General features: G+C 36.8%; 1 protein-coding gene across 2 annotated transcripts in view; it reads left to right on the top strand.

Moving 5' to 3' along the window:
* SKAP2 (src kinase associated phosphoprotein 2) overlaps positions 1–24,942 on the top strand; it is a 120,336-nt gene that overhangs the window by 72,538 nt on the left and 22,856 nt on the right. For both annotated transcript variants that reach the window (XM_058040588.1, XM_058040582.1), the window contains exons 7-9: positions 7,265–7,389; positions 8,295–8,358; positions 8,758–8,862. In XM_058040588.1, the coding sequence (XP_057896571.1) occupies positions 7,265–7,389; positions 8,295–8,358; positions 8,758–8,862 (294 nt within the window). The remainder of the gene's footprint in view (positions 1–7,264; positions 7,390–8,294; positions 8,359–8,757; positions 8,863–24,942) is intronic.

The raw sequence follows: 24,942 nt of genomic DNA, 5'->3' as shown, positions 1-24,942 counted from the left end.
TTTCTAGCATGTCATCTTTGTATTAAGGCAGGCATGTTGCCCACCTGCTCTTTGTCTTTATCTTTCTTCTTTTGCAACAACCTGATTATCAAGTCTGTGTGCAATTTTTAATACCTGTATTGAAAGTTAAGATGCATAGAAATACATTCCCTAGCACTCAGGAGGTTGGTGTCACGTTAGGAATTGACTGTCGTATTTTGTGGGATCTCTTTCATTTATGGATCTATAGAGATGTTTTTTTTTGGCTAATGCATTTAGAGCTTTTGCAGGCTGAAGATTGTTTGGGGAAGGTCCTCCTATCCATAACCTAAGGTTGTGGGAGGGGCACGTGGTCCATTGGAACTGTATTGAATCACAGAATCATTTAGGTTGGAAAAGACCTCTAAGATCATAGAGTCCACCCATTAATGCAGCATTGCCAGGCCCACCACTAAACCCTGTTCTAAGTGCCACATTTGCACATGTAATAAATACCTCCAGGGATGGTGGCTCCACCACTTCCCTGCACAGCCTGTTCCAAAAAATGACAACTCTTTCAGGGAAAAAAATTGCCTAATACCCAATCTAAACCTTCCCTGGTACAACTTGAGGCTATTTCTTCTTGTATTATCACTTGTTACTTGGAAGAAGAGACTCACCCCTACCTCACTACAACCTCCTTTCATGTAGTTGTAGAGAGCATGGCATAGTTGGACTCCAAGCAGTAATTCCTGTAATTCATGGAGGAAGCAAACAAATCAGATGCATGAATTTCTGCCCTACCTCCATTGGATTGGTGCTTGTACTGCAGAAAAATTAGTTAATCTTGGTGTAGTGACTTGATCTTGTAATATGGGATGACCAAGTCACTCCTGAACCTGGTTTTTCTGGACTGGTCAGAGGTACTGTCTTGAGGCCTGTGATCCTATATAAAAGTGCCTGTTGCAGTGCAGAAGCAACTCACTGTCACTGAGCAGGAACTGGACACCAGCCATGGCAGGCTAGCATGCTGTCAGAAGTGAGCTGTCACCTTAATGGTTGTGGGGGTACATGCTGCAGTTCACCACGCTGTTCAGCTGCACAGTGTCAGCATGGATGAGGTGTGTGATGAGGCAATCCTGAGCAGCTCTGGCATTTACTCACTGCAGCTGTTTTCACTCCCACTGTTGTGGCCAGCAGTGGTACCTGCTGTAGCATGCTCTTGTGCTGGGGGCATCCTTCTTTTACTGTGACCCTTGATGCTGTACCAGATAACTTGGACCATGTAGAAATTCAGAGTGTGTTCATACCCACTGTAGAACAGCACTGAAGTGTGTGTGTGGTGGCTTTGTGCAAACTGTGAACCTGGTTTCAAAGTGTTTAGGATTCCACACGTGCTTACTCCTGCTGCCTGCATCACTTTAGATGGATGATGGGCTGCTAGTGCCTCTGTGTTGGGGGATGTAATGCTGAGAGGCAGCAGGGATTTCTGCATCCACCTTGGTTGGTTTGAATTGTGTCTGGTTTTAAAACAAGACCATAGGTGAATAAACTGTGAAAGCTATTTTGTGTCTGCAGTGATGTGTCTTTTGTTGACTGAAGTTTGATTTTTTCATGCTTAAGTACTAGTGGAAATGTAACTGAGTGGTTAATATGAGGCTATAGGGTGCCTTTTTATTATTTGTATAGATTTGTTGTTTCCAAAGCAGTTTTAGTTCTTCTAACCAAACTTCTCTCCTTTTTGCATTGGGAAAGCAAGAAGTGTGAAAGTGTATAAAGCTCACAAATGTGTAAGGAAGAGTTTCAGAATCATTTGCTCTAAGCTGAATGATGAAAAATAAGGCCTAGTCCAGAAGTATATACTGCAAGATAAAGCCTGTGAAATACAGTAAATGGCTGTGTGTTCGTGTATGTGTTCACCTAAACAACTCCAAGCATCTCTTCAACAGCTGTGATGCCTGCAGGCCAGTGTATTTCTTGTTTCCCTCTCTTCTCTTCAGTTTTCTCCTCCATTTGGTGTAGCATTGGGTAGTGAAACAATGTAATTTTTCCAGCCATATAGACAGGTCTAAGTGAATCACCTGCATTTTTTCTCTTGATCACCAATAAATGGAGTAGATGGAGAAACAAGGCTTAAAGGTTTGAGCTAATCACATGTCAGAAATAGGTGTTGTGGGATGCATGTGTGTATTTGTGCCTGTGCTGCAGTATCAGTTGCCAGCACGTGGCCCACAGCATTGCAGAGGGCTGTGTTCAAATGTCGGAGCTGGGTGGGATTTTGAGAAACTTGCCTGGTGTTCCTTTTCATTGTCTTTCCTTCCATAAATCTTTTATAGTCCTCTCTTTTCTTTTCTTCCATGCAGCTGCACCCTGAATTGAGTACCCTGGTTCCCTATCATTTTTCTATATGATCTCTGGCTGTTCCTGTGTCCTCAGACACCGAGATGGTATGGATAACCTTTCAGACCTCAAAGTGCCTGTGAATAAGGAAAGTTAATTTGTTGCTTTATAAATGATTGAATTAATGGCTTCATTACTTCTTTCTCACTAGGCCACAATGTTATATGCCCTTCTGTCTCAGCAAACTGGAGAGATCGGCTAAATGTTTAGCAAGACAGTAATTGATAACATTATGGTAATTTTTCCTCTGCTAATGGGCACTAAAAATTTATTTTCATTTTTATAACTTGAAAATGGTATCTGCTTGCCCGCCAGTAATATGATATTAAAGAGGGGTATAATTCAGAGGCTTTTAGAAAAGTCTGAGTTTATTTTTTATTTTTCAATTTCTTTAGTTTTAACATGGACATGATAGTTCTGGATTTCTCTGAATAATAAGATAGTGATGACCAGGCCAGTGGTGAACTACTTCTATTTGGGCAGAAAAGGGAATTGTGCATGCTCAACAGGACTTCCTTGTAGCAGGGTGATGGAAATCAAAGGCATCTATCTAATGTGTACTGAGTCTTCTGCTGTAAGACTGTTAAATTCAGACCTCAAGACTCACACTTGTTGTTAATAATGTATTATTTGAAAAATAACTACTGGGTATAAGCAAACAGAATGTAAACAATTCAGTGCCCTAAATCACTTCTTCCATTTCTTAATTATTTTACAATTTCAGTTTCTCAGAGGACTAGATTAAAGGAAAAAAGAAGAAGAAAAAAAAGTTGATTATGTTTCAGATCTGCTGTCTTAAAGGGAAGAACTTCTGTGCATGTATTTGTCCAAAAGCTGGAAAAGGAATTACCATTTTGGAGATACTTACACTGAGCTATTTTTTGATAGCAGACGTCCTGCACATGGAAAAGTATGCGAAACTACATTTAGCATGAAGCCATGTATACTGTAAAATCTAAAAGGCTCCTAATTTCAAGATGAAGAGAGTTAAATTATAGATTCTAATAGTATCTATAAATACTTTATCACTCTCTGAAATCTTTCTGTTTGCCTTTGTTCCTTATGTCTTTCTCTGTAACTTCTTTCCTTTCTACTATCCCAGTCCTCTCTGTTCTTCAGAGTGCACTAATTCTTTTTACATGTGCTAATAATATGAGCACATCGCCTTAGGCCTCAAATTTACAACCCAGTAATTTCAAGATCTCATTGAAGGTTTACCCTTCTTTGTTTTAAATGTTCCCATGGACTTAGTTGCACAAGGTTACTTCAAAACGTTTTTTCTCTGCTTCCCTTGAGACTCTCTTTACCCAATATAATATTGGCCCTGTTTCTCTTAACAATGTTTAACTCTTTTTAGGATGAATGAAGTTTATATATGAGCAAAATGTTTAAAGGCTTTCAAATTTTATTCAGATCTGAATTTTCTCTATGTTAAATATAGCCCCCATATTTAGTTCATTTAAAATTCTGTGTACTAGCTTTTTTTTTTTTTTTTCCCCAATACTTAGTGCCTGACTCTCCCCTCTGCTATACTACTTTTTTGTGATTTTAAATTCCTGTTGCAAAATGATCTTCACAGACCCAGATTTATTTTTTCTGTTCTGTGCCTGACATAGGAAACAGGGGAAAGAGGAGGTTGAGTAGATGAGAGCAAAGGACAGCTTATGCTGAAATGAGATTTGGCTTCATTGTGGAACAAGTTATGCTTGATGATGTTCACAGTCCTTTTTATTTTTACAAGACTGATACTACACTTTTTGCATTTCTGTTTTTTTTTTTCTGGCACAACTTAGGGGTTTTCTGTGGTTGAATGTAACAACAATTTTTTCTTGATAAAATAACATCCAGCAAAAATGTTATCGTGTTTCAGAGAAGTGTGTTCCATCAGCATATATCTCCCTAGTTCTTCCTAAATATGTTGTTGTATTCCTGCCTAAGGAAAACTCTGGTTCTGATTTGGGAATTCAAAATGAAAATTAAACATCTGTAATGTAAATGTGCTTCTTGAAGCTACTGTTGACTCCTGCTATAAAAACTACCAGTATCTAATTTTAATTCTCCAAGTAAAATCTTTAAGTCTTCAAAACATTTTAATATCAGAAACTATTTAATTCTCCCTAAAGCACAGTCTCCAGAAAATATTTCTGATACAAACAATTTAACTGGTGATGTGAAAGTTCACAGGAGTCGCTGTGGCCCTAATTGTACAAAGCATCTTGAAACCAGAAGCCCGGGTCAGTGCAAACCCGTTTAGCTGCAAGCCTGTGCCAAGCAGTGAAGTCGAGGTGATTGTTGAGTCTGGTGATGCCAGGATGGCTCTGCCTTCAAGCCTGCACCTGACTGCTCTGCCTGGCCAAGCAGCTGCTGTGGGTCATGGTTTGCTCAGTGGTGATCCTTTTCAGCTGGTCTCCAGTCCCAACTGAAAAGGTGTATTCTGCAGGAGCAAATGGCATTTTTAGACCTCCACTGTTTGTCACCATCGGAGCAGGCAACTGAGCTATAGCTGACCTGTGTTCTGCCATTCTGTATTTCTGGAGCCATTTCTCAGGACGTACTGGGTCTTATCTCTGGCTTGCTGCCACAGGGAGTGTGAATTCATAGAGTCTTTCAACTATAACAGGTTCTGAGTCAGGGCTGTGAAGTGCCTCGTTGTCTTAGAATTTCCTCATTTGCACCACTCTGGACTTTATTCAGAGGTTACTGGTAAGACAATTGGAAGTAAAAGCAGCAATGCTAAATCTAGTCTATTGCTGTAATGGTCATTGAAAGACTATAATAGCAAAGGATGGATGTATATAAATATTTGGTGGTGTATACAGGTAATTTTCATTAGCACTGAAGTAGCGTGTTAAACCGTATAAAGAGAAAAACAATCAAATGCGATATGGATGTCATGCACCATTGTCTTCCAGAGTACAGCATCTTTGTGGTTTAACTGCAATGCTCTTTGAAAGAACGAGTACAGTGCAAAGATCATTCGAGATTAGCTCTGTAAAAGTGTATTACCATAAAAGGGATCATCCATGTCACAGAGAAGCAGTCTCAGAAATAATCCAAGAGAGTAAATTTGAATACTTGCCTCATTTTTATCTTGACAAAATGTTTTTACCTTTTGAACCTGGTATTTGTTTATTCTGCCTGCATGCTCCTATCTTCTAGGGTTTTGATAAACCTCCAGCATGGGAGAGTGAGAAATTAATGTGTTTCACTTCATCTTCTCCCTGAGGTCACAAGGGAGGGAACAATAACAGTCCTAGGCAAAAATGAATTTCATTAAAAGGAACCTAGTTAACCTATTGCAAGTTATTATTTCTAATATCTACCTTGGTGTGATTTCATGAAATTTGCATGTGTGTGCTGTTTGAAATAGAGGTGGAGGATTGAGCAAATAGAAAATATTAGTACTATATTGTTAGTACTTATTTAAGACAGAATAAAACTTACTGTGGGGGAAGTGACTAGAAGTGAAAATAGAATGGTGCCCCAGATTTTCTCATATGATTGTGTTATTAGGTATTTGCTTGCCCTGGGTGAGAGTTCATAAAAAGGTGGGAAGGACAGAGAATATGTGTTGATGTGCACATAAGATTACTAGAAAGAATATTTGACTGATGAATGCTCTCATGTCCATGTATGTTCACATTGCTTTGTTAGCCAATTTTTACCCTCTCAGGAGTGGAAACAGATTTTCTTTCCTATTAAATTCCCAGAAATATGACAAAAATTTATTGAAAACAATAGTTTTCCTATTTTATCTACTGTAGAAATTTTCTCCTTTTGTTGACAAGCATAAGCAATGGATGCTCAATTTGCACCTAAGTTCTATTCAGCAATACTTAAAGTAGTTTGGCTGCTGTGCCTGGTGCTTATTGTTAATGAATGCTTTTCTCTTCTGTGTAAAAAAAGCCCGACACTAAATGACATTTTTAAAATATGCAACTGCACTTTGTTCTTTGTTTGCCTGTGCAAAATGTGAAATACAATGCCAGTCTTCACTTGAATGCTGCACTGTGATCTGCAGAAATTGCAAAACTTAATTACTTTTACATTTTTGGTTTGTTTTTAATATTTGCCAAAATATGCCAGAGCACATAAAATCTGCTGTAGAATTTGGTTTGAAGGGCTCGAAAGGAGTGCACAGGTGCTGCTTGCACAACATGCAGTGTATTTAAAGGCAGATCTGCTCTAAGTGATACTTTTATAAACCAGAACGTTTGAAAAGTAAAATATTGTCTTTAAAACAACCACATGGCTGTACCTAATAAACTGTGGTAGGGCTCAGTACTTTTATTAGCTAATTAAACATTTGCTGTTTTGAGAGAATGGCTTTTGGAATGAACACAGATGCACACACCTGAATTTATAGCAAAATTCATTCTGTATTTTTGCCATGTTGAAAGGAGCCACATCTGGGAGTGGGTGGGAGAATGTGAAAAGCAGCTTTTCCAATTGCTTAAAAAGAAGCTTGAAGTTTATTTTTTGAGTGAAGTGGTTGGTTTAGGAGGGAGCTCAGCAAGTTCCGAGCTAGACAGGTTTTCCCATTGGTTTACTGAACCTGAAAGAGACACTGATTTATAGGAAACGTGTCTTGCAAGTTCCAGTTCTTGGCTTTCCCTAGATACAAGTGTCATAACACGCACTTCTTACTAAATAAGACCACCATCTGCAAACATCCCCCTGTGGAATTCCTTAGGCATCCTACAGAAAAAATGTACTTTTGGGTACATCTTCCCTTAAAATAAAGCTTTATCTCCAGAAGCATCACTTAATCATTTGGCTAAAAACCTACGTGTTCTTTGTAAAATTCATGAAATAGAAAACAAAATCTGAATAAACGATAACCTGCTGAGCCACTTACATTCACTGTTGTAAATGAAGCTCTAACTTTGTTTTTTATCTCCAACAGACAAACAACAGAAAGGTGAATTTGCCTTAGAGGGCTACACCATCAGAATGAATAATAGCCTTCGGAAGGATGCGAAGAAAGATTGTTGTTTTGAAATCTCTGCTCCAGATAAGCGCATTTATCAGGTTGGACTTTTTAATGTTGACTTGAAATTTAATTGACAAAGCTGTTACAATTCCAGTTACTGAATTAGCATTTCAGTGAAACAACTGTCACTGATATCTTAATGAAAAAAGGAAGCCCTTGCTTGCATATATTGTATATTCATATATTAGGAAAAAAAATCTGATTAAACATATGTATGTACATGTTCAAATATTATCTTTTTGGTCAAGAGCAAGGAAATCTATCATCTTTATCTATTGGTCATTTCAATATTACCATTTTAATATCTATTGTATAGTGTGTCGGTGTGATTTCTTGGATGAATTAAATAGTAAAAAAAAGTTAAAATATGTATCAGTGTTAAATACATATTGTATTGGTCATGGCTTTTCAAGGAAAACCTACAAAAAGGCACATATCAGCTGTGCAATTCAGAGATCTATCAGCCAGACATCAATATGGAATGTAAGTTTAATAAGTTTTAAATATCTGAGATTGCGGTTGAAAGCCAGTTAATTAAGCTGTCAGGTAGTGTGTTGGAGTCTGACAAGAACATTTTTAAGAAAACTGTACCCAGCAGTCTAAAGAAATTCATGGGTGTCTTCTAATTGTCAAGGGCAAATTTTGTTCATCAGTTCTGGCTTTGACATTGATGAAGAGAAGCAGCTTTTTTCTGCACAGCTGCCAGCTGCTGATCAGAGTTTCAAATCCATCATCCTCTCCTTCAATTACGTAAATTTGTCAAAATTAGCTGTACATTATAAGAAGCATCCTTGCAAGAAAAGTACCAGAAGACATGAAAAGAATTGCTAATGGTTTCTGGAGGAAGTGACGGGAATGTTACATTCCTTCTTTTTCATTGCTAATGAAATTGTAGTTGTGTTTTTGACATTACTGCTAGTAGTTATTAATAAGCATTTAATAGTTTACAGCTGCCACTCCCAAGGAAGCAGAGGAATGGGTACAGCAAGTCAAATTTGTAATTCAAGGTAAGCCAGCCAGTAGAGCAGTTGCCTTTATTGCCAGTACTGCTTAGTGACAATTGTTCTGTCCATTTACTTATCTGTCATGTTAGTACCTGTAGGATTCCCACATGTCCAAGTTTTGAGTAGCAAGTCCTAATTTTCAATTGTATTACAGCTTTTATATGACTTTTCTCTTTCTTCAAGATTTTTGCTTTTCTCCCAGAATACTATCTAGCTTGAAAGCTCTCCCTTATATAAGCTCCTTCATATAAAACCTTTCTTACCCCTTGAACAGTGTAAAAAAAAATAAGCAGAATGTACTGGAAGGAGCGGGTCATAGAAAAATTGTTTTCATTTTGCATAAATTTCTGCTTAGGCATTCTTTTCCACTAGATGTTAACTTTTTAAACTGCTATTGCATAGATACAGGATCTAATGCTATTCCTGAAGAGGAGGAAGAGGAATATGATGATGTTGGACAAGCAAACAGTGACGCAATAGATGATAGCATTTATGAAGAAGTTAAAGGTATTGTTGAATTCTGTGTGACTTGTGATCATTTTGTCTTCTCTGCTTCTAGTTTGATAACTCTGAGTGGCTTAAAGGAAGTGAGTAAAGTAGCACGACGAATAAGATACTTTTAGATTTCAGATTTTGCTATGACATTGAAAAAAAATATCTTCAGTTCTGAGTGAGAACAGTTTTCTTTGGCAGGGGCATCAAAATAGCACAGAATGTGTAAAAGTGAACTCAGGGGACCTTCAGCTCGTTAACATTTTCTGGTATGCAATTTTTTTAAATTAAAAAATTGAAAAGCCTTACAAATTTTTCCAGGAACATGCCCATTATTTTTTTTCTTTATTCATTTTGGCATTTGTATTAAGCAGAAGTTCTCTGTCGTTTGAAATGTTACCAGCTTCTGCCTAATACATGGTATTACAATCCTGCAAGAAGGCAATGTGTTTGTTTGAACAGACTCTGGAAATGAGCTGCAAGGAAAGCAACATGAGTGTTGACACTGTTCTGTTTCATTTTTTCCAGCATGGCTATGATGGTACAGAAACTTTTTACTGTGGATTTTCCAATGTGGTCGAATGATTATGCCTTTAAATGTCCAACTGTATCTGTTAGATGGCTAAACAAAAGAAAAACAGCTTGGCAAAAGTTCTTGATTATAGACATTCAAGTATTAGGGGAAAGGTTGCTGTTCTTTATTAAATCTTAAGAAGCTGAAAAAAGAAATCAGTTTTTCAGTTATCATTAGTTAACAAGTGGTATGACAATTAATAATCACTTTGTATGAAATAAGAGTTCTATACCCCTTGCTGTTTGGAGCAGTGCAATTATCAGCAATAATCTGAGAGGAAAAATTAGTTGTTTCATGTGATGCTCACTAACCTTTAGGTAGAATTTCCTGACCACTGGAGAAAAGAACATTTTACACTTCGTCTTGATTTTCAAATTAAGGTAATTTCAGTGAATAAAGGGTGAAAAAAACAAGGTTCTCATGAAAATGAGTATCATAAAATTATAAGATATCAATTTATATATCTTTAGGAGCTGTTTTTTGGGTTGTTCCCTATCTTTGAATTGTACCTAGATTACTTCAACACAGAAAGCATGTTCTGCTGAAGTGACATGCAGTGTGTCATGCATGCTGAAAAACTCTCTGCAATGAATATAAAAACTACATTACTGGGCTTAATTTTATAGCTACAAGATACATCCAAACCTTATTACAGTGCATTTTGGATGTCGAGGTTCTTACAGAATGAGGATTTGTATGCTTGCTTATGCTTTTGTTAAAGAAGCTCTACATATATCCTGGGATAAATTACTCTTTTTTTGAACTTCAGTTACCTTATCTGTTCATTTCAATGTCAGACAGTAAGTAGATCTGGAGCAGTAACACATAAAATACTGGGAGAAGGGCATTGGTTAATATAGACTTTGAGTTCTTTGCTTCGAGCTCTGTCTTCAGTGAATTGCTGCCTTGGTGTGATTCTGTAGGAAATTAGAGTATTTTCACTTGCATCCCTTTTTTATGACAGTTTTCTGGGAGCTGCTATCTCCTAATGTGGCTAATAAACCTGAAATGTAAAAACATCATAAAGAAGGGGTAGTTCAAGAAATTTAGTTTCAGTTTTTAGTTAATTTATTTCCCTGTGATCTTGGAGTGTGCTTCATTTTCATAATATCAAGTAGAGATTATCTTCCTTTATCTCAGTCTTTTTCCATCTCATCTATTTGAATTGTGAACTTCTCAGGAAAGACCATTTTACTTCTTACAGTGGAGCTTTTAGTTTTGACTCCGATGTGTTGACATAATTAAGTAAAAATAAAGGATAAGTTTGCAATAGGTTTTTGGTGATTACTTAGTCCTTTTATCATATACTTAAAATGGGATTACAGATTTATGACTCTGAGGCCTTAGAGCTGTCCTCTTCTTCATTCATATCATATTGAAGAGTGTTAGATGAAATGCTGGTAGATAAACCTCACAGGAGTAGGCTTTATTTATTTTTTGTGTAGCTGTTCATCTAAACTTGATGGTAAAAGAGTATAAAAGAGTACATTCCAGTTTGGTTCATCTCCTTTAATTAGACCTGATTGGTTGCATTTAATTACACTTGGATGTACTTCCTATTTTCCCAGGTAAGTGAATTACACTTTCTTCCTTTCATGGTCAAAGGTGGAGCATCATTATCCCTGCTGTTACCTGGCATAATAATAGAGAACAAATAAGAAATCTGGAATGCCTGTTAAGAGAACAGAAAAAAATTATTTGTACAGCTGCAAAGCTATGCTAAGCTCTGGAATGCAGAAGGCAAACATGCTAGATCCTTGTGAAGAGGGAGAAGAAATTAATCTCCACTTTGTTTTTATCCTCAAAGCATATTCATGTTAGAGGATTCTAATCCTCTGTTTTCACAGATCCACTAGCTTTATAAATATTGAATTTCAGGTGCACAGCTCATTGTACTATGTTATAATTTATTTGGTTATAATTTGCATTTTCTCAAGTAAGTAAAATTTTGCATTTCTGTGGTTTTCCAGTGTTTTTATGCCAGCATTTTAGAAGAAAATTAAGCGAGTTCAGTTGATAATATTTAGTTTGGTATTTGAATAAAGATTTTTTTTATTAAAAAAAGCATGTTGATATTTTTGCATGGTTTTGAAAATTGGGAAATTTTGAGAACTGTGGCAGTAATCAGGACTGACGCTGTATTCTCTAGCTATCTCGTTGCTTAGCTATTTTTTTTTTCTCCTGCTAGTGACAGGAGACAGTGTGGATGAATTTTCCAGGCAGAAGCTGGATATGTTCAAACCAGTATCCAGAATGCCAACAGACTATTAGCCTAAAGCACAGATTTCAGTGGTATACACCATGTACTGTCTGCTGGCAGCTTGATAGTTGGGAGGGGTACAAAGAGATGTAGGAAATTTAATCTTTTGATCTGTTAAGTCACTTTCTTCTTTAATAGCCCATACAAATTCATATTTACCATGAAGGATAATTTTCATAGTTCTCAGTCAGTGTTTTGCTGTGGTTATTCAGGTAAAGTAAAAAAACCATCAGAACTTTCAAAGAATTCCCAAGTTGTAAAACTTCCCTTGAAAGATTCTTCAGGAAAAGAAATCTTTATGCTGTCTTCAGCAAACTAGGGTTTAGTCGTGTGGGTTTTTAATAAAATCATGGAGGAAAACTTGGCTAAGCAAAATGTAAAATTTCGTTAATAAAGGACCATTTTTCTTAATTAGCTATTTATTTTCTACCTTAGTCACTGTATATAATTTTGCAGTCCACAGCTGAATGTTACAAGCTATAACATAGCTTCTGAAACTGTAGTATTAAATAACTCTGTGTTCTGGGTGGAGCTGAGTTGATGCATAGAGTTTCTAGTTTAGTGGGATTTTAAACAATGGAGTTGTCCTTGTCATAAAACAGAACATGTGCCAGCTTTAAAGTTGTTCTCGTCTGTTACAGCCCTTGAAGACAGGATTTTTTTAATAACTTGAGGTTTCAGTGACATAGTTTTAAGGGCCTTTAGTATTGTCTTCTGTGGTTTCACATCTGTGTGAAGCACATACCCAAAACTGCAATGCCAACTACTGCCTTCCTCCTTAATCCTGTCTTCAAACTCAGCTCAGTTTGTGTGCTGTCTACCACACTCTGGCCCAATAGGAAATAAGAGGAGTTAATCTAAGCTAACATCTTGATTTCCAGTTTTGTGTTGGCTTTTTTCTTTTGTTCTCTTTCTCCTCACAAACTGCATTATAGCAGTACTTTCTATGGTATGCAGTATAATTTCCATTAAAATGATTCTAAAGATAAGTTTTGCTTCTTATTTTGGTGGTGCTGATTTGCTGCATGGAGGTAAGACTCCCTTACAGAGCCCTTTCAGAGCGGATACGGTTGTAAATCCTGAAGCACTGTCGTGTGACATAACACTGGCATTGGGGCTTTGTGTCATCTCTTCTTAGCCTGCCCATAACACAGAGAACTTTCAGGTGAGAAATTGCTAAGGATAGGTGAGATTCAGTGCTGTGATGATCTCCAGCCAATACAACTTGGCATCAGTTTTAGTTTTTGGTAAATTAAACTTGAGGATTGATTCAGTCTCTGATTGAGCACAGGATGATGGGAATGGAAACCCGGTGTTTGTCTTTTGATTCCTGTTATCAGTCTTCTGCCAAACTGTTTGGTCAAACCCAGGTTTCTGGGCAATAATTCTGTTTTGCAGCATAGTTGGAAGCTTAGGTAGGGAAACTCTGTAACTAAGGCAAAGCTCAGGGAAAGGTAAGAAATGTCTTAACTTTCAGGCAATGAGAAGTGTGCTGTGCAAAGAAACACTTCAATTTGTTTACTTATTTTAAACAGAGCATTTTAAATAGTTAAAAAATTACATTGATGTTGTTTCAGAACATTTCTGACATTGAATGTGAAGGTAGAGAATGAACATCCTGTTTCCTTCTTATGATTGTCTCTTTAATCAGCTTTCATGGTTTATTTTTTTCTAACTGTAAACTGCTGCAGTTAGGCAGCTTAACAATACCATCTTCGTCCTTTCCTGCTGGACTGCTACAGTTTTGAAGGAGCAACTTTTTTTTATGATGTTGTACACTTTTCATGAGCATGAGGATGGGAGAGGGAAAAGAACATGTTCTCCAATTTCTCCGTGTTCTCCAATATTCTCTTCTTGGAAAGAAAGAAGTAATGATTATGTAGTGGAATTTAAGTTTCATTTGTCAGTCATGAACACTCATGGCATATATTTGTTTTCTCAAGATATAATGTCATATATATTGACTTCTTGATGCTAGAAGTAAAGATTTCACAGTGCAGTGTTAACGAAAATTCTTTTTCAGGACACTTTTGCTTCTTACAGCCCAATCAGGATATGTGGGCCAAAACACAGTGTTTGGTGCCAAGCAGTCCCAGGTGTGCATTACAACTGCACAATCAGTTCCTAAAACCAGTAGGCTTAAAGAAGAAACTGTTAATTTGCCCTTGCAAACCAGAAGAGTAGGTTTAAGTCAGCAGAGACATGGGTGATTATGGAGTCTGAGATGTTACCTGTGATCATTGCTGCTAAGTCATTAGATTACATATCTTGGCACATGGTCCAAATTCCTCGCTGTGTTTATTGCTTGCCTATGGTAGTTAGGGAATTCTTTAGTTCTCGTCCAGAAGTTGTATATAATGCTGATGTGCTGTCACTTTTTTTTCCACAAAAAGAATTCTAAGTGCTTTTAATTAGCAGATGATTTCAAAGTATAAAATATAAGTAGGGTCAGGAATAATTGGAGTTGAAAAGACTTGTGTATAAGACCAGCATTTTTGAGGACAGTACTAAATATAAGTTTTTAAAGTAATTTCTGAAAGTTTTTTTGAATAATTTCCATGAAAACACCTTTCAGTTTCAAGAACACAGCAATGGATTTTTTTTTCTTTTAGAACAGGATTCTACAATATTTTTTTCCACAAATATGATCTCAGAGTTCTTAAGAGGTACTGTTCAATTGTTTAGCCAACATATTATTGTATAAAGGGAGTATTTTTGCACATACTTTCTTGCTGATAGGTGAAGTACCAGAATAAGGACAAGCTGTAATTCAAAAGCAATTAAAGTAATACAAGAACAGTGAAAAGCAGATGTGAACTATGAATTAGTGTAGAGAGTAATAAAGGAAGAAATTTATTTTTTAGGTCCAAGACGTGTTGTTTTGTTGTCTTGATCACTGGGATTTGGAATCTGTTAAGTGTCAGACATAGAAATGATTGAAAAGCAATCTCTTTTAACTGGATATTGTTGAATCCCAGCAGCTTTGATGAAATGGAGCCGTGTCAGAATTCTGTCACTCTGGGTTTTGAGGCAATACTCTTATGGGATTTATATTTGCCTTGAAGTTATCCTTCAGCTAGTACTAAATGCTCACAGAGACATTAATTACGAATTCAGAAAAATATTTAAAGACATTGCATCCACAAGGTGGTTAGGAACTTGATACCTGGACCTCAGCTTTTGTCTGCTACAAGAGCTTGGGCATTATCTTCAATTACTGTAATTCTACATCTAAAGAGGGAGCCCTTCTTTCCATTGATGTTGGGTGTCAGTGATGGAAGAGGAGGTAAGACAATCTGGTGTAGCTGAAAAGAATGAGATGTGCATTGAGTGGGAAGTGGCAGGTCTTTGTGAGGAAAAATAAGGTTCACAGGCTCTTCTGCATTTCTTTTAAAGTGAGTATAAAGTGGCCGTCTGTGAACAACAGGTGGCCCATAGCTGTCAGAAAGCCTACTGTCCATGGTGCAATTCACCTCCTGCTCCCTCATCACACACACTTCTGCAAAAGTCAGGAGGCCAGTAAAAGTGGAACAATAACTGAGTATTCATATTTAGTCTGATTTGCATTTGAGAGGTATGTGGACTGACTGGACTCAGGGTGGGTCTGATAATGTTCTTTATTTATATTTTATTCAGTGATATACCTCTGCTGCAGAACATTTGGTCAGTTGTGAGATTCAAAGCAGTCAATTACAGTATCTACAATAAATGGAAAGTGTATGCTATTAAGGATAGCTATTTGTTCTCCTTCCTTGGAACTGCATGAGAAAATTCATAGTTTTCAGATGTTTCAGGCTTCATAGATTTCAGAGTTTACAGGTGGAGAAAATAGAAATTATTTTCCTGATGTTGTGGTCAACTCTTAGAATACATCAAAGGAGTTCATATGGGAAAGGCTTTGTTTATCAAAGTCTTACATTAGCAAATGCTGGATTTTATTTATGTATTTCAGACTTTAAAAGAGAAGCACCTGAAAATCCAATCAGACCAAAAACCTAAACCAAAGCCGACAAAAAATACACCACTAAAAATCCTGGTGTCTAGTGGCATTTTAAAACTTACTTGCTTAAAATTAGAAGATATATGAAAAATGGAGGTACTTTTAATAATACTTTTCTATGTTTAAAGAACTCCCTCAAAAAGTAATTACCTCACAAATTATTGAAATGAATTCACTTATGGAAAGTTGTTTTATTGCAGGTACTGGTCAGTAATTTTGATTCTATTTTCAGTGTACCAGCATTAAACAATGACTCTATTGATTTGTAAAACCGGTCTGATGTGAACAGTATGTGACAGAAACTGTTTGTTATTAAGAGACAGAATCCTGTCTCAGAAAAACTTGTCATTGTGTCAAGAAAAAAGTCACACAAAGTAATTTTATTTGTATCATAGTTTTTTCAGTTGATTCTGTTTCTGGCAGCTGGCTTCATGTTAAATGTGAACAAAGCTTTGTTATGCATGCATGTCTTCAATGGGTTGTGGACCCAAAGTATTTTCTTTTGAAATCAAAGTTTTCTATGGTGGCACTGTTTTTATGTAATTAAGAAGCAGTGGAAAACACTTTATGCAAGCATTCAGAGAAGATGTCTTGTTATGTGAGATAGTTTATTAAACATAAATTTGGGGAGTTGCTGCAGTTTATTGTTAGAAGTAAAATGTAAATTTTATTATATATATTTATGAAAATAGAAATAAGTATTGGGTCCATTCTACTGTTTGGGTATAAATGTGATAAATACTATCTAGATAGATCAAAGAACCTTAATTTTTTGAATTAGTGATGAATGACTGCATATCAGGCTATTAAAACCATTATATAGAGTATTTTGAGAAACGAGCAACCAGAGGTTATATGGTGCCTCAGGCTATCGCTTCTCAACTTTTCTGGTTTCCACAAGGTAGCTATTAAAAAACCATAATTTGTACAACTGAATTCTCAAATAAGACCCAGCAAGGTGGGCTCTAAAGGCTGAATTAATCATTCTGTTACTGTAGATGCAAATATCTGATTTGAATTTTTCAGCCTTAAGAAATTCGTCAGCATAAATCCTTTTGTAAATGTCTTTTCCTTTCAGTTTGCTACTCACTTTTCTTCCCACTCTCCTCAAAATGGAGGCATTAACCAAAGAAAATACTACCAATTAACCAGAGTTTTGTGAATTTTTTTGGCTGTATGCATGTGTATCTGATTTGTTTGTGTGTTGGAGTGTACTGTGTTTGCAATAGATGTCATGTTTAGTTTACACATATAGAAAGCGGGTAACACAGGAAAAAGTTGCTTGTTTCCTTATCTTGGCTGCTGCTCCCTGGGCTGGCTACAAGTTTTTGAAAGAAACAGGATGGTTGCTCCTAGGAAAGGAAAATGGTCAGCAGGGTCCAGCTCCCAGACCACATGGTGGACCAGGCAGAGAGGGCAAGGTGTCGCAGTCTGCTGTGCCCTAGAGGCGACAGAGGGATGCTCCAGGAAAGTGCAGGGTGCAGGCACACAGGTAAGCTTCAGCAGCAAAGGGCAGAATCTTTTCTTAAGAAGTCGGAAGAGACTGAGGAAAGTTTTTTGGCAAGTCAGTGAGATTTGTGTTAAATGGCAAGGTAGGAAGACAGTCTTCTTGTCCAGAAAAGGGATGGTTGTCACAGCGGATGTTTTGTTTCAGTCCTTTTTTTGAAGTCTTAACTTTTCCTCCACCTAAAAACTGTGTTTTAATGAAAACTAGTTTAGGATCTCTGGAATTTACAGTATCCTTAAAGAAGATATTCCAATACTTCCATCTTTGGGTTGTGGAAGTGTTCTGTCTTAGCAGTCTGTAACAATTATTCTGTCCTTGAATCTTAACATAGAACTGGGGATCAAAGGGAGGAATTGCGTTTTCAAAAGAAAGCATTATCTACCGGAAAGCCTGTGGATCCTAGCATGAGGGTCGTGCTTCCATTGTCCTAAAATATACTAACTGAATTTATCTTGTTTGCATACACCTCTCAAATTTTACTTCCTTAAAAATGAAGAAGAAATATTGGGAAGAAATACTTTGCTGTGAGGATGGTGAGGCACTGGAGCAGGTTGTCCAGAGAAGTTGTAGATGGCCCACATTGCTGGAAGTGTGTTAGGGTGGGTTGTGTGCAGCTTTGAGGAACCTGATCCGGTGGAAGCTGTCCCTGCCCATGGCATGGGTGTTAGAATGAGATATCTTAGAGGTTATTCCTAATCAAAATGATTGTATGATTCTCTGATAAGAAGTGACACATTTCCACCAGTAGATGTTGAACAGCAGTTTCAGATAATTCAGTTAACAAAAGTTCAAGACAGGTATGATTTTGTTATCACTTCCATACAGGTCATAGAACTATGTAAACCTGGATAAACTGCCTATCTCAGACATACAAGTAGTGCTCTTACAGTGCACCTGGGACTGTGTTGTGTTTCTGGCAGTCCAAAAGCACCATCTTGGAGTGAATTCTAGTAGTGTGGAGCTCCAGGAACCATGGGTTCTTTTGAGATACATCTGCATGCCAATCCCACCCTGACCTGGGGAGCTGCCTGGGGAGCAGTTGTCATCTCCTGCATATGAATTATTGCCATGTCCCAGTGTCCTGCATCTTCTCTGAGGTGCATTGTGGCTTGTGGTGTGTAGGGCCAGTAAGATCTGACATCTGGAGTGGTGGCTCCCAGTATGGACCTAATGTATGAGAAATGAAGAATGGGATAGCATTTGTAGAGATTAATATGGGACTGTTATCCCTAATGCGGTACTTGTAAACAGTGTGCATTGCAAGTGTAATTTTCTGCATATTTCTCATTAACCTGATACTAGTGAATCACAGCAATAACATTTTCACTTCATTTCATCATTTTAGTTGGAGAAAGGATTTAGTGTAGTTGACATAATTTCATTTAATGGCCTGGCCCATAAACAGTGGAAAAGAGCAGTAGTGAGGGTTTGTTATTTTCAATGAAAATACCCAAAGGGTGAAAACTGCTGAATTTTTTTTGGTCAGTGTGCAGTTAGTGATCAACACAGGGAATGCAAAAATGTCCTGGTATAACATTTTTAAAGGAGTTACAAGAGAAGCATCTGGGAGCCAGACTTAGCTTGTGGAAACATGCCAACAACTGTATTGTGTTTCATTTCCCTGACATGAGCTATGCCTTGCCTTTTGTCCCTTTTTTGAGTAAGTTCAGGAATCATACTATAAATTTGAATACATTAACCTTGCAGATTATTATAGGATATTATGTGGTTTAAGCAAGATGCTTTATGAATTGTATGTATGTAAATTTTATGTCAAGTCCCATTTGTCATAATTAAGAATATGTAGTTTTCAGAAATGGCTTTTAAATTTAAGACTTGCTGCTGATCAATGATTATGAGAAACTTTACTTGACATTTACAGACTTTTTCTATCATATAAATTTGAGCTTGAGAAATATAACTGCTGTACATGGTTGTCAAATAACACTGTAGTACAGAGTTATACAGTATAGATTAGTTAATTGAATATTTGATTGCTAAATGTATTTACATTGGGAACTATTTATACTTTCTATGTAGATTTTAATAGCCACCACATTTATTTTAGCAAAACATTTTAATTATAAGGTTTATAAAATGTCATGTTGAACACTTAAATTATTTACATACCTAAGAGCTATTACAGGTTGAGAGAACAAACAAATTCATTTTAGTTACAGTGAATTCATATAAATCTTTATTATGTTTAGATGAATATTCTTATGTACATGCCACATACATATTTAGGCCAGCAATCTCTAGCACAGATTCCTGTGAACCTACAGTAGAACCATGGAATAAACTTAAAAATTATTGTTTGTTCTGTCCCTTTGAGAAACTAATTTGCATTCGGTCCAATAATTGCAACTATTTTTTTTTTGCTAGGGTGATGGGAAACAGAGAAGGATGCATTTTTTGTTCATCAGACAAATAATTAGATGAGCATGTAGAAACACTAAAATTCAAAAGATTTTCCTCTACATTGTTGAGACCTGTTAAGAGTAGAGTTATAAAATACTTTATTCTTTCTTTAAATGTTTAAGTATGGATTTATGTAGGAAGCCTATGCCCTCAATTTGGGAGGCCAAAATTGAGGCTTTAGGAACAATTTTGGAAGTAGAGCCAAAATTGTGCTTTTGTTGAAATTTAGCATGAAACTTTATCTTCAGAGATGCTTCTGTTTAGGTGTGGAAGTTGTTACCTAATATCTTGATCAAAAAAATAACGGTAAGATTTAAAAAAGTACCTAGTAAGAATTAAGGAATTTCTACTGAGCTGTATTTTGTAATCACTTATGAAATTTTCACCTTTTTTGATGGCCCATCAAACAAGTTTTTGATTTCTGAGTTTAATGTATTCTGACCAGTTGACTCAGCATATAGGATTAGACAAATACTTGATTTCTGACAAAAAAATCCCGTATCAGTGACTTTATTTGTAAATACAAAGTGTCTGTGAATATGAAAATGGGAAATCAATGAATGAGTTTCTGGAAGTGGATCTCTATAATTTCTTATATTCTTCATTATAGTCATTGTGTGCGTATCCACGATGAACTTGCTTGTGATGACCTTTATCTTTTCTCTTGAGAAGAATTACTGTTATCAGGTCTTTCTTCATGAGGAAATAAAAAGGTCAGTGCAAAACCCATCTCTTATTTCTATGCAGTGCACATTGCACTTTGGCATAGTTATATTGAATTTTATTATTAATAATTAGATAATTTTGTCAAATAAATGTTAATGACACAAATTTAGGCATTCTAAGTGGTCTTCCCTGGTAGATACTCCTGCTTTTTCTGCCTTTTTTTATATCTCCTCTCCTCCAAAGCTTGCTATTGGTGTAACTGAGATTTGACGTTGTTCTCTTTCTCCTAGTTCTGTCAGACTAGCAGTTTTTTCCTACTTTAACTTTGAATTGAAAAACTCTTAATTCTTTTGCATCTATGTTACCCCTCACCCAAAAAAAAGAAAAAAAGGAATGTAGAGTATGTAAAAAAATTTAGAAGATTCGGTTTAGTTTGGTTTGGTTTGGTTTGATTTGATATGGTTTTAATCAAGATTTTAGATTATTTGCTGTTTGGAAGACTAGTGCAAGGAAGTGGCCAACCAAATTGAATTGAGCTGTCACTCAAAACATGACTGAAGATTGCTTATTTGCAAGGAGAGCTCCAAGCAGGAAGCTGAGTTCATGAAATCTTAATATATTCATAACTGGAACTGGGAATTGCCTGCACCTCTGTGGATTATTCAGTTGTCCCTGTGATATATTCTGTTTGGTCATTCGGGTGACTGAGAATATTTTTCCTCCCATTTTGACAGTTTTTTCTTAAAATCTGAAGGGCCTTGTGAAGCCCTAGAAACAGCCACTTTCATACCAACAACTTCTGTGTTTAGTAAATGTACAAAACTGTGGGATCTGAAGAGGATATTGGCTGTGACTACAGAATGGGGCAAAGGCAGGGAAGCAAAGTTACTGGAATATTTGGTACTGGGGGAAGGAAAAAAAAAGAAAGAGGAAAGGTGCTAACATATATTTAGGTCTCAGCAAGTAGAAAAGGGAAGTAAAGCAAAGCATTCTCCTAGATTTCATGAAAATTGGTAAAAGGCTCAGAGTAAAGTGTGAAGATCCACTTAGCAGCAACTATTGATGACCTTGCCAAAAATGTCTTTTGTAATTTTTTTTTTTTTATGTGTGTGAGAGTAGCTGTTTTTCCTCCAGAGATGTGCTCTTTGATCACTTGTTTCTTGTTTTTTCCAGTAAAATAGTGAGAGGCCAAAAAATATGTTTCAGCTTTTAAAAATGTGATTTTTTAAAAATCCATTGTGCTACTGTAGTTCATGTGAATTCCTATGTGTGTGGTAATATAGGAAAAATGTGGTGTCTTTTTCACAGATGTATTTAGAAAGAGATATTTTTTTTCTCTCAAACAGTTCTCCAAATGCACTCATTTCTTTCTGTTACTTCTCTCTGTTATTATTCTTCATAGCAACAGTTATATGATTCAAATGTTTCTCTGTTCAACACTAGAGAATCACAGCCATAAAGTGTGTTTGCTAGTTGTCCTTAGTGGGACTGGGAATTTTTTTGTTTACTTTACTCTTTAGTTTAACAAATGCTGTAACTCCAAAATACTTTTCTTAGGGAAGGGATGTTGTGTCTGCTTTTTGGTTTTGGTAAAGCCAGACCACTACATGTGCTAAGATTCACTGGGTGGTGCCACAGAAAGGTTGTTTTGAGAGAGTTTTTTTCTCCTGAAAATGTCTAAGTGACATTCCACTACTCCCATGTGACTTCTCCTTCAATAGTGATCCTGAGTTAATTTACAACAAAATCTACTAACCTTTTCTGTGAGGATGATGAGGTAACTTTCTCAAGATCTTCTCAACAGGAGGCAGTACTTCACTTGTAGCTGAGCTGGATGGTTTAGTTATTGCTTGGACAACTGGGAGTAACAGTGGTGCACAGTAGCACCTTTTAAAGATAAAAGGAGTGCAACTGAGGGGAAAAAAAGTGCAGGATTTCTCAAGGAGTACAGGAAGCCTCACATCTGGAGACTTGGCAAGATCTGGACAAAACTGAGTAATTTGAGCTAATCCTGTTCTAGAAAGTCATTAGCTTCAGCTGTGTCATACGTGAGCTATTAAAATGCACAGGCCCTTTTAAACTGCTGAACAGTTTAGTGTGCAGTACCAAAAGAGGCCAAATGTTGTTTCCTAGAAACCTGATCTAACTTTCTGAGTTAGAGCAGGGTGTTAGACTGAGCAATTTCCACAGATCCCACCTCTCCCAAAGTTATTTTGTTATTCTAGCCTTTTCACTTTGTAAAGCCAGTGCTACTTATTCAAGGCCATTGAGAAGTCAGGACGTTGTTAATATTAATAGCAGACTTCTTTTACTGTCTACTGGTTGGGAAGAGTGGTGTGTATATTTAACCTTACATCAGATAATGGTTGTTTTCAAAGAGCTGGTTATAACTTGTGCAGAAGTGTTAGTTGGAGGTCCCATCCTGTTTAGATGGTGGTATATTTGAGTGAAACCTTTTGCCTCCATCTTGGAGTCAGACTTGGATCGCATGTGTTGGGAGAAATTTGGGTTAGGAATCGGCATGAGTTGTTGTCAACTAAAACTGAAGCATCTCAGTATGCAAATTATTTTTCTTTAAGATGTATTTTTATATTGTTCATAACCCAGAGATCTCTTTTTGTATTCTTTTGGAATACAATTCTGTACTGCCTGTTTCCCATCATATTTCTGAACACAATGATGACCATTTAGTCAGATGCAACTTCTGCTTCTGCTGACACATGTTGATGTCATCTTGTCTGCAATCCCAGTGTTTAGCCTGTGTTTGGGTGACCTGTTTCTATCATTCTGCTTGTGTTGTGGAATTGCTTTTTTTTACACTCAAGTTTGCCAAATAGGAATATAACTTTTTTTGTTTGAGCTGTTGGGTGGCAACTAGCTGACCCATAGAAGTAGCAATAAAATGTCCTCTTTTCTGTCATGGTAAGAAATTCTCACATTTATTATCTCTTCTCTAGCAGCCAACTTGTTTCCCACTTCTCTCACTGTCCTGGAGGCATTTTCCTTCTCAAACCATGCACCGTTGTACAGTCAGGTGGAGCTTTAATAAAACAAGAGTCTGTCTCCCCGTCTCTGCTGCCCCCAAGAACTCACACTATGGCTAGACAATAGCACCTTCAGCAGCCTTTTCCAAACCGCTTTGTTATTTACAGAGTACACTAGGCTGCTAATGGTGAGGTGAAATGTCAAGGAGCTTTGTGTAAATCTTCCAGTAAACTGCCATGTTCCAGAGGAGCTGGGGGAAAGGGACAGATCTTTGGGAATACTGGAGGATTATCAAAGTTGGAGTTTGCTAATTGCATTTGAAGGTCTCTTTGTACGGATAGATATCTCTCATTTATAATGGGTGGATCTGGAGTCTGAAAGATACTAGAGATGAAAATCCCTGCCATTATAAATACACAAACCAAGGCAAATAAGCCTACTAGATTTTCTATGAAGCTCTTAGGCTAAAACACTCTAAAACTTTGGGTGAAGTGTACAGGCCTGTACAGGTGAGAATGCTGCAGAGAACCCCATCCCCAAGGCTGGGGAGCGCTGACCTCAGGTAGGGCAATTTGCTGGCCCTGCATAAAACAGGGCATTAATACTTATTCCTTTGACCCAGATGGTCACCAGACCTCACCACAAATGCTAGCAGAAGATGTCAGTTTGGCCAAACTATATAAACAATCTTCTTCTTAAATTTGGTGGATTTATTGCTGCTTTTCTGGAAATATTAAATGTTTCTCTGAACAAATACTCTTGTTTTTAAAAAGTCAATTCTTGCTAATTAAAAAAAATGTAGCTGGGTTGATTTATGTTTCTTATTAGGGTAATAATCCATCTGTTATGGGGGGTGGGTCAATTCATAAAACTGTAAATTCTGGAGAGAAAAGATTTTGACTCTTTCCCATGGTAAGCATTTATTTGGGTTTGAGATTTCTTGTTTGCATTTGTGTGGAGTCTTATTTGGCAGCAAAAAAGCAACATGGAGTGTCTTGGTGTTAACATGCCATTATTTCTTTTACTTCCTCTTGGGCAGAACAGTGTAGACCTGTGATACTCAGTGTCAGCAGAGTTTGTGTACACACCTGGGGTTTTTTGCATGCATCTGTTCTCCCTGCCAAGTACAATAGTAAAGACACTATGTAGTTTTTTAAATTGTTTATTGAATAATAAATTTTTTGTGGGGTGTCTATCTTACAAGACTTGTTTGTATGCTTATAACCTTCTGACACTACAGTGAAATTTCAAATGAAGAGACATGAATGTGCATTACAAGTGTCTGATTGCTTGTATCATTATGAAATAGATGAAAAATTAGTTCTCTGCAGTACTTTTTATCTGAACTGATCAAAACATCTTCCAGTCGTGTTGCTAACAATATGTGATAGGAATAATAACTTCACTTGTTGTTGTGTTCCGTGCTGCAGCCGAGAGGCATGTAAATACAAGCTGCTTATTTGCAAGAAGCTTCCAGATTTGCAATATGATTGCTATGGAAACCACACAATGAAAAGCTTATAACCATCTGTGTGGTTTGGTAGATTTTGCTGCATAGCTGAGCTGGTTTTGTTTACTGTAATCAAAGCATTGAATAGAATACATTAACTCACAAACTGGGATTATTCAAGGTGTAAACTAGTGTTGTGCAATGAGAATGTGTCAGAAACTATAAGGCAATA

This window comes from Melospiza georgiana, chromosome 1 (assembly GCF_028018845.1).
Source record: "Melospiza georgiana isolate bMelGeo1 chromosome 1, bMelGeo1.pri, whole genome shotgun sequence".
NCBI lineage: Eukaryota > Metazoa > Chordata > Aves > Passeriformes > Passerellidae > Melospiza > Melospiza georgiana.
The sequence above is the reverse complement of the archived record's forward strand: the minus strand, read 5'-3'. Positions and strand labels throughout refer to the sequence as shown.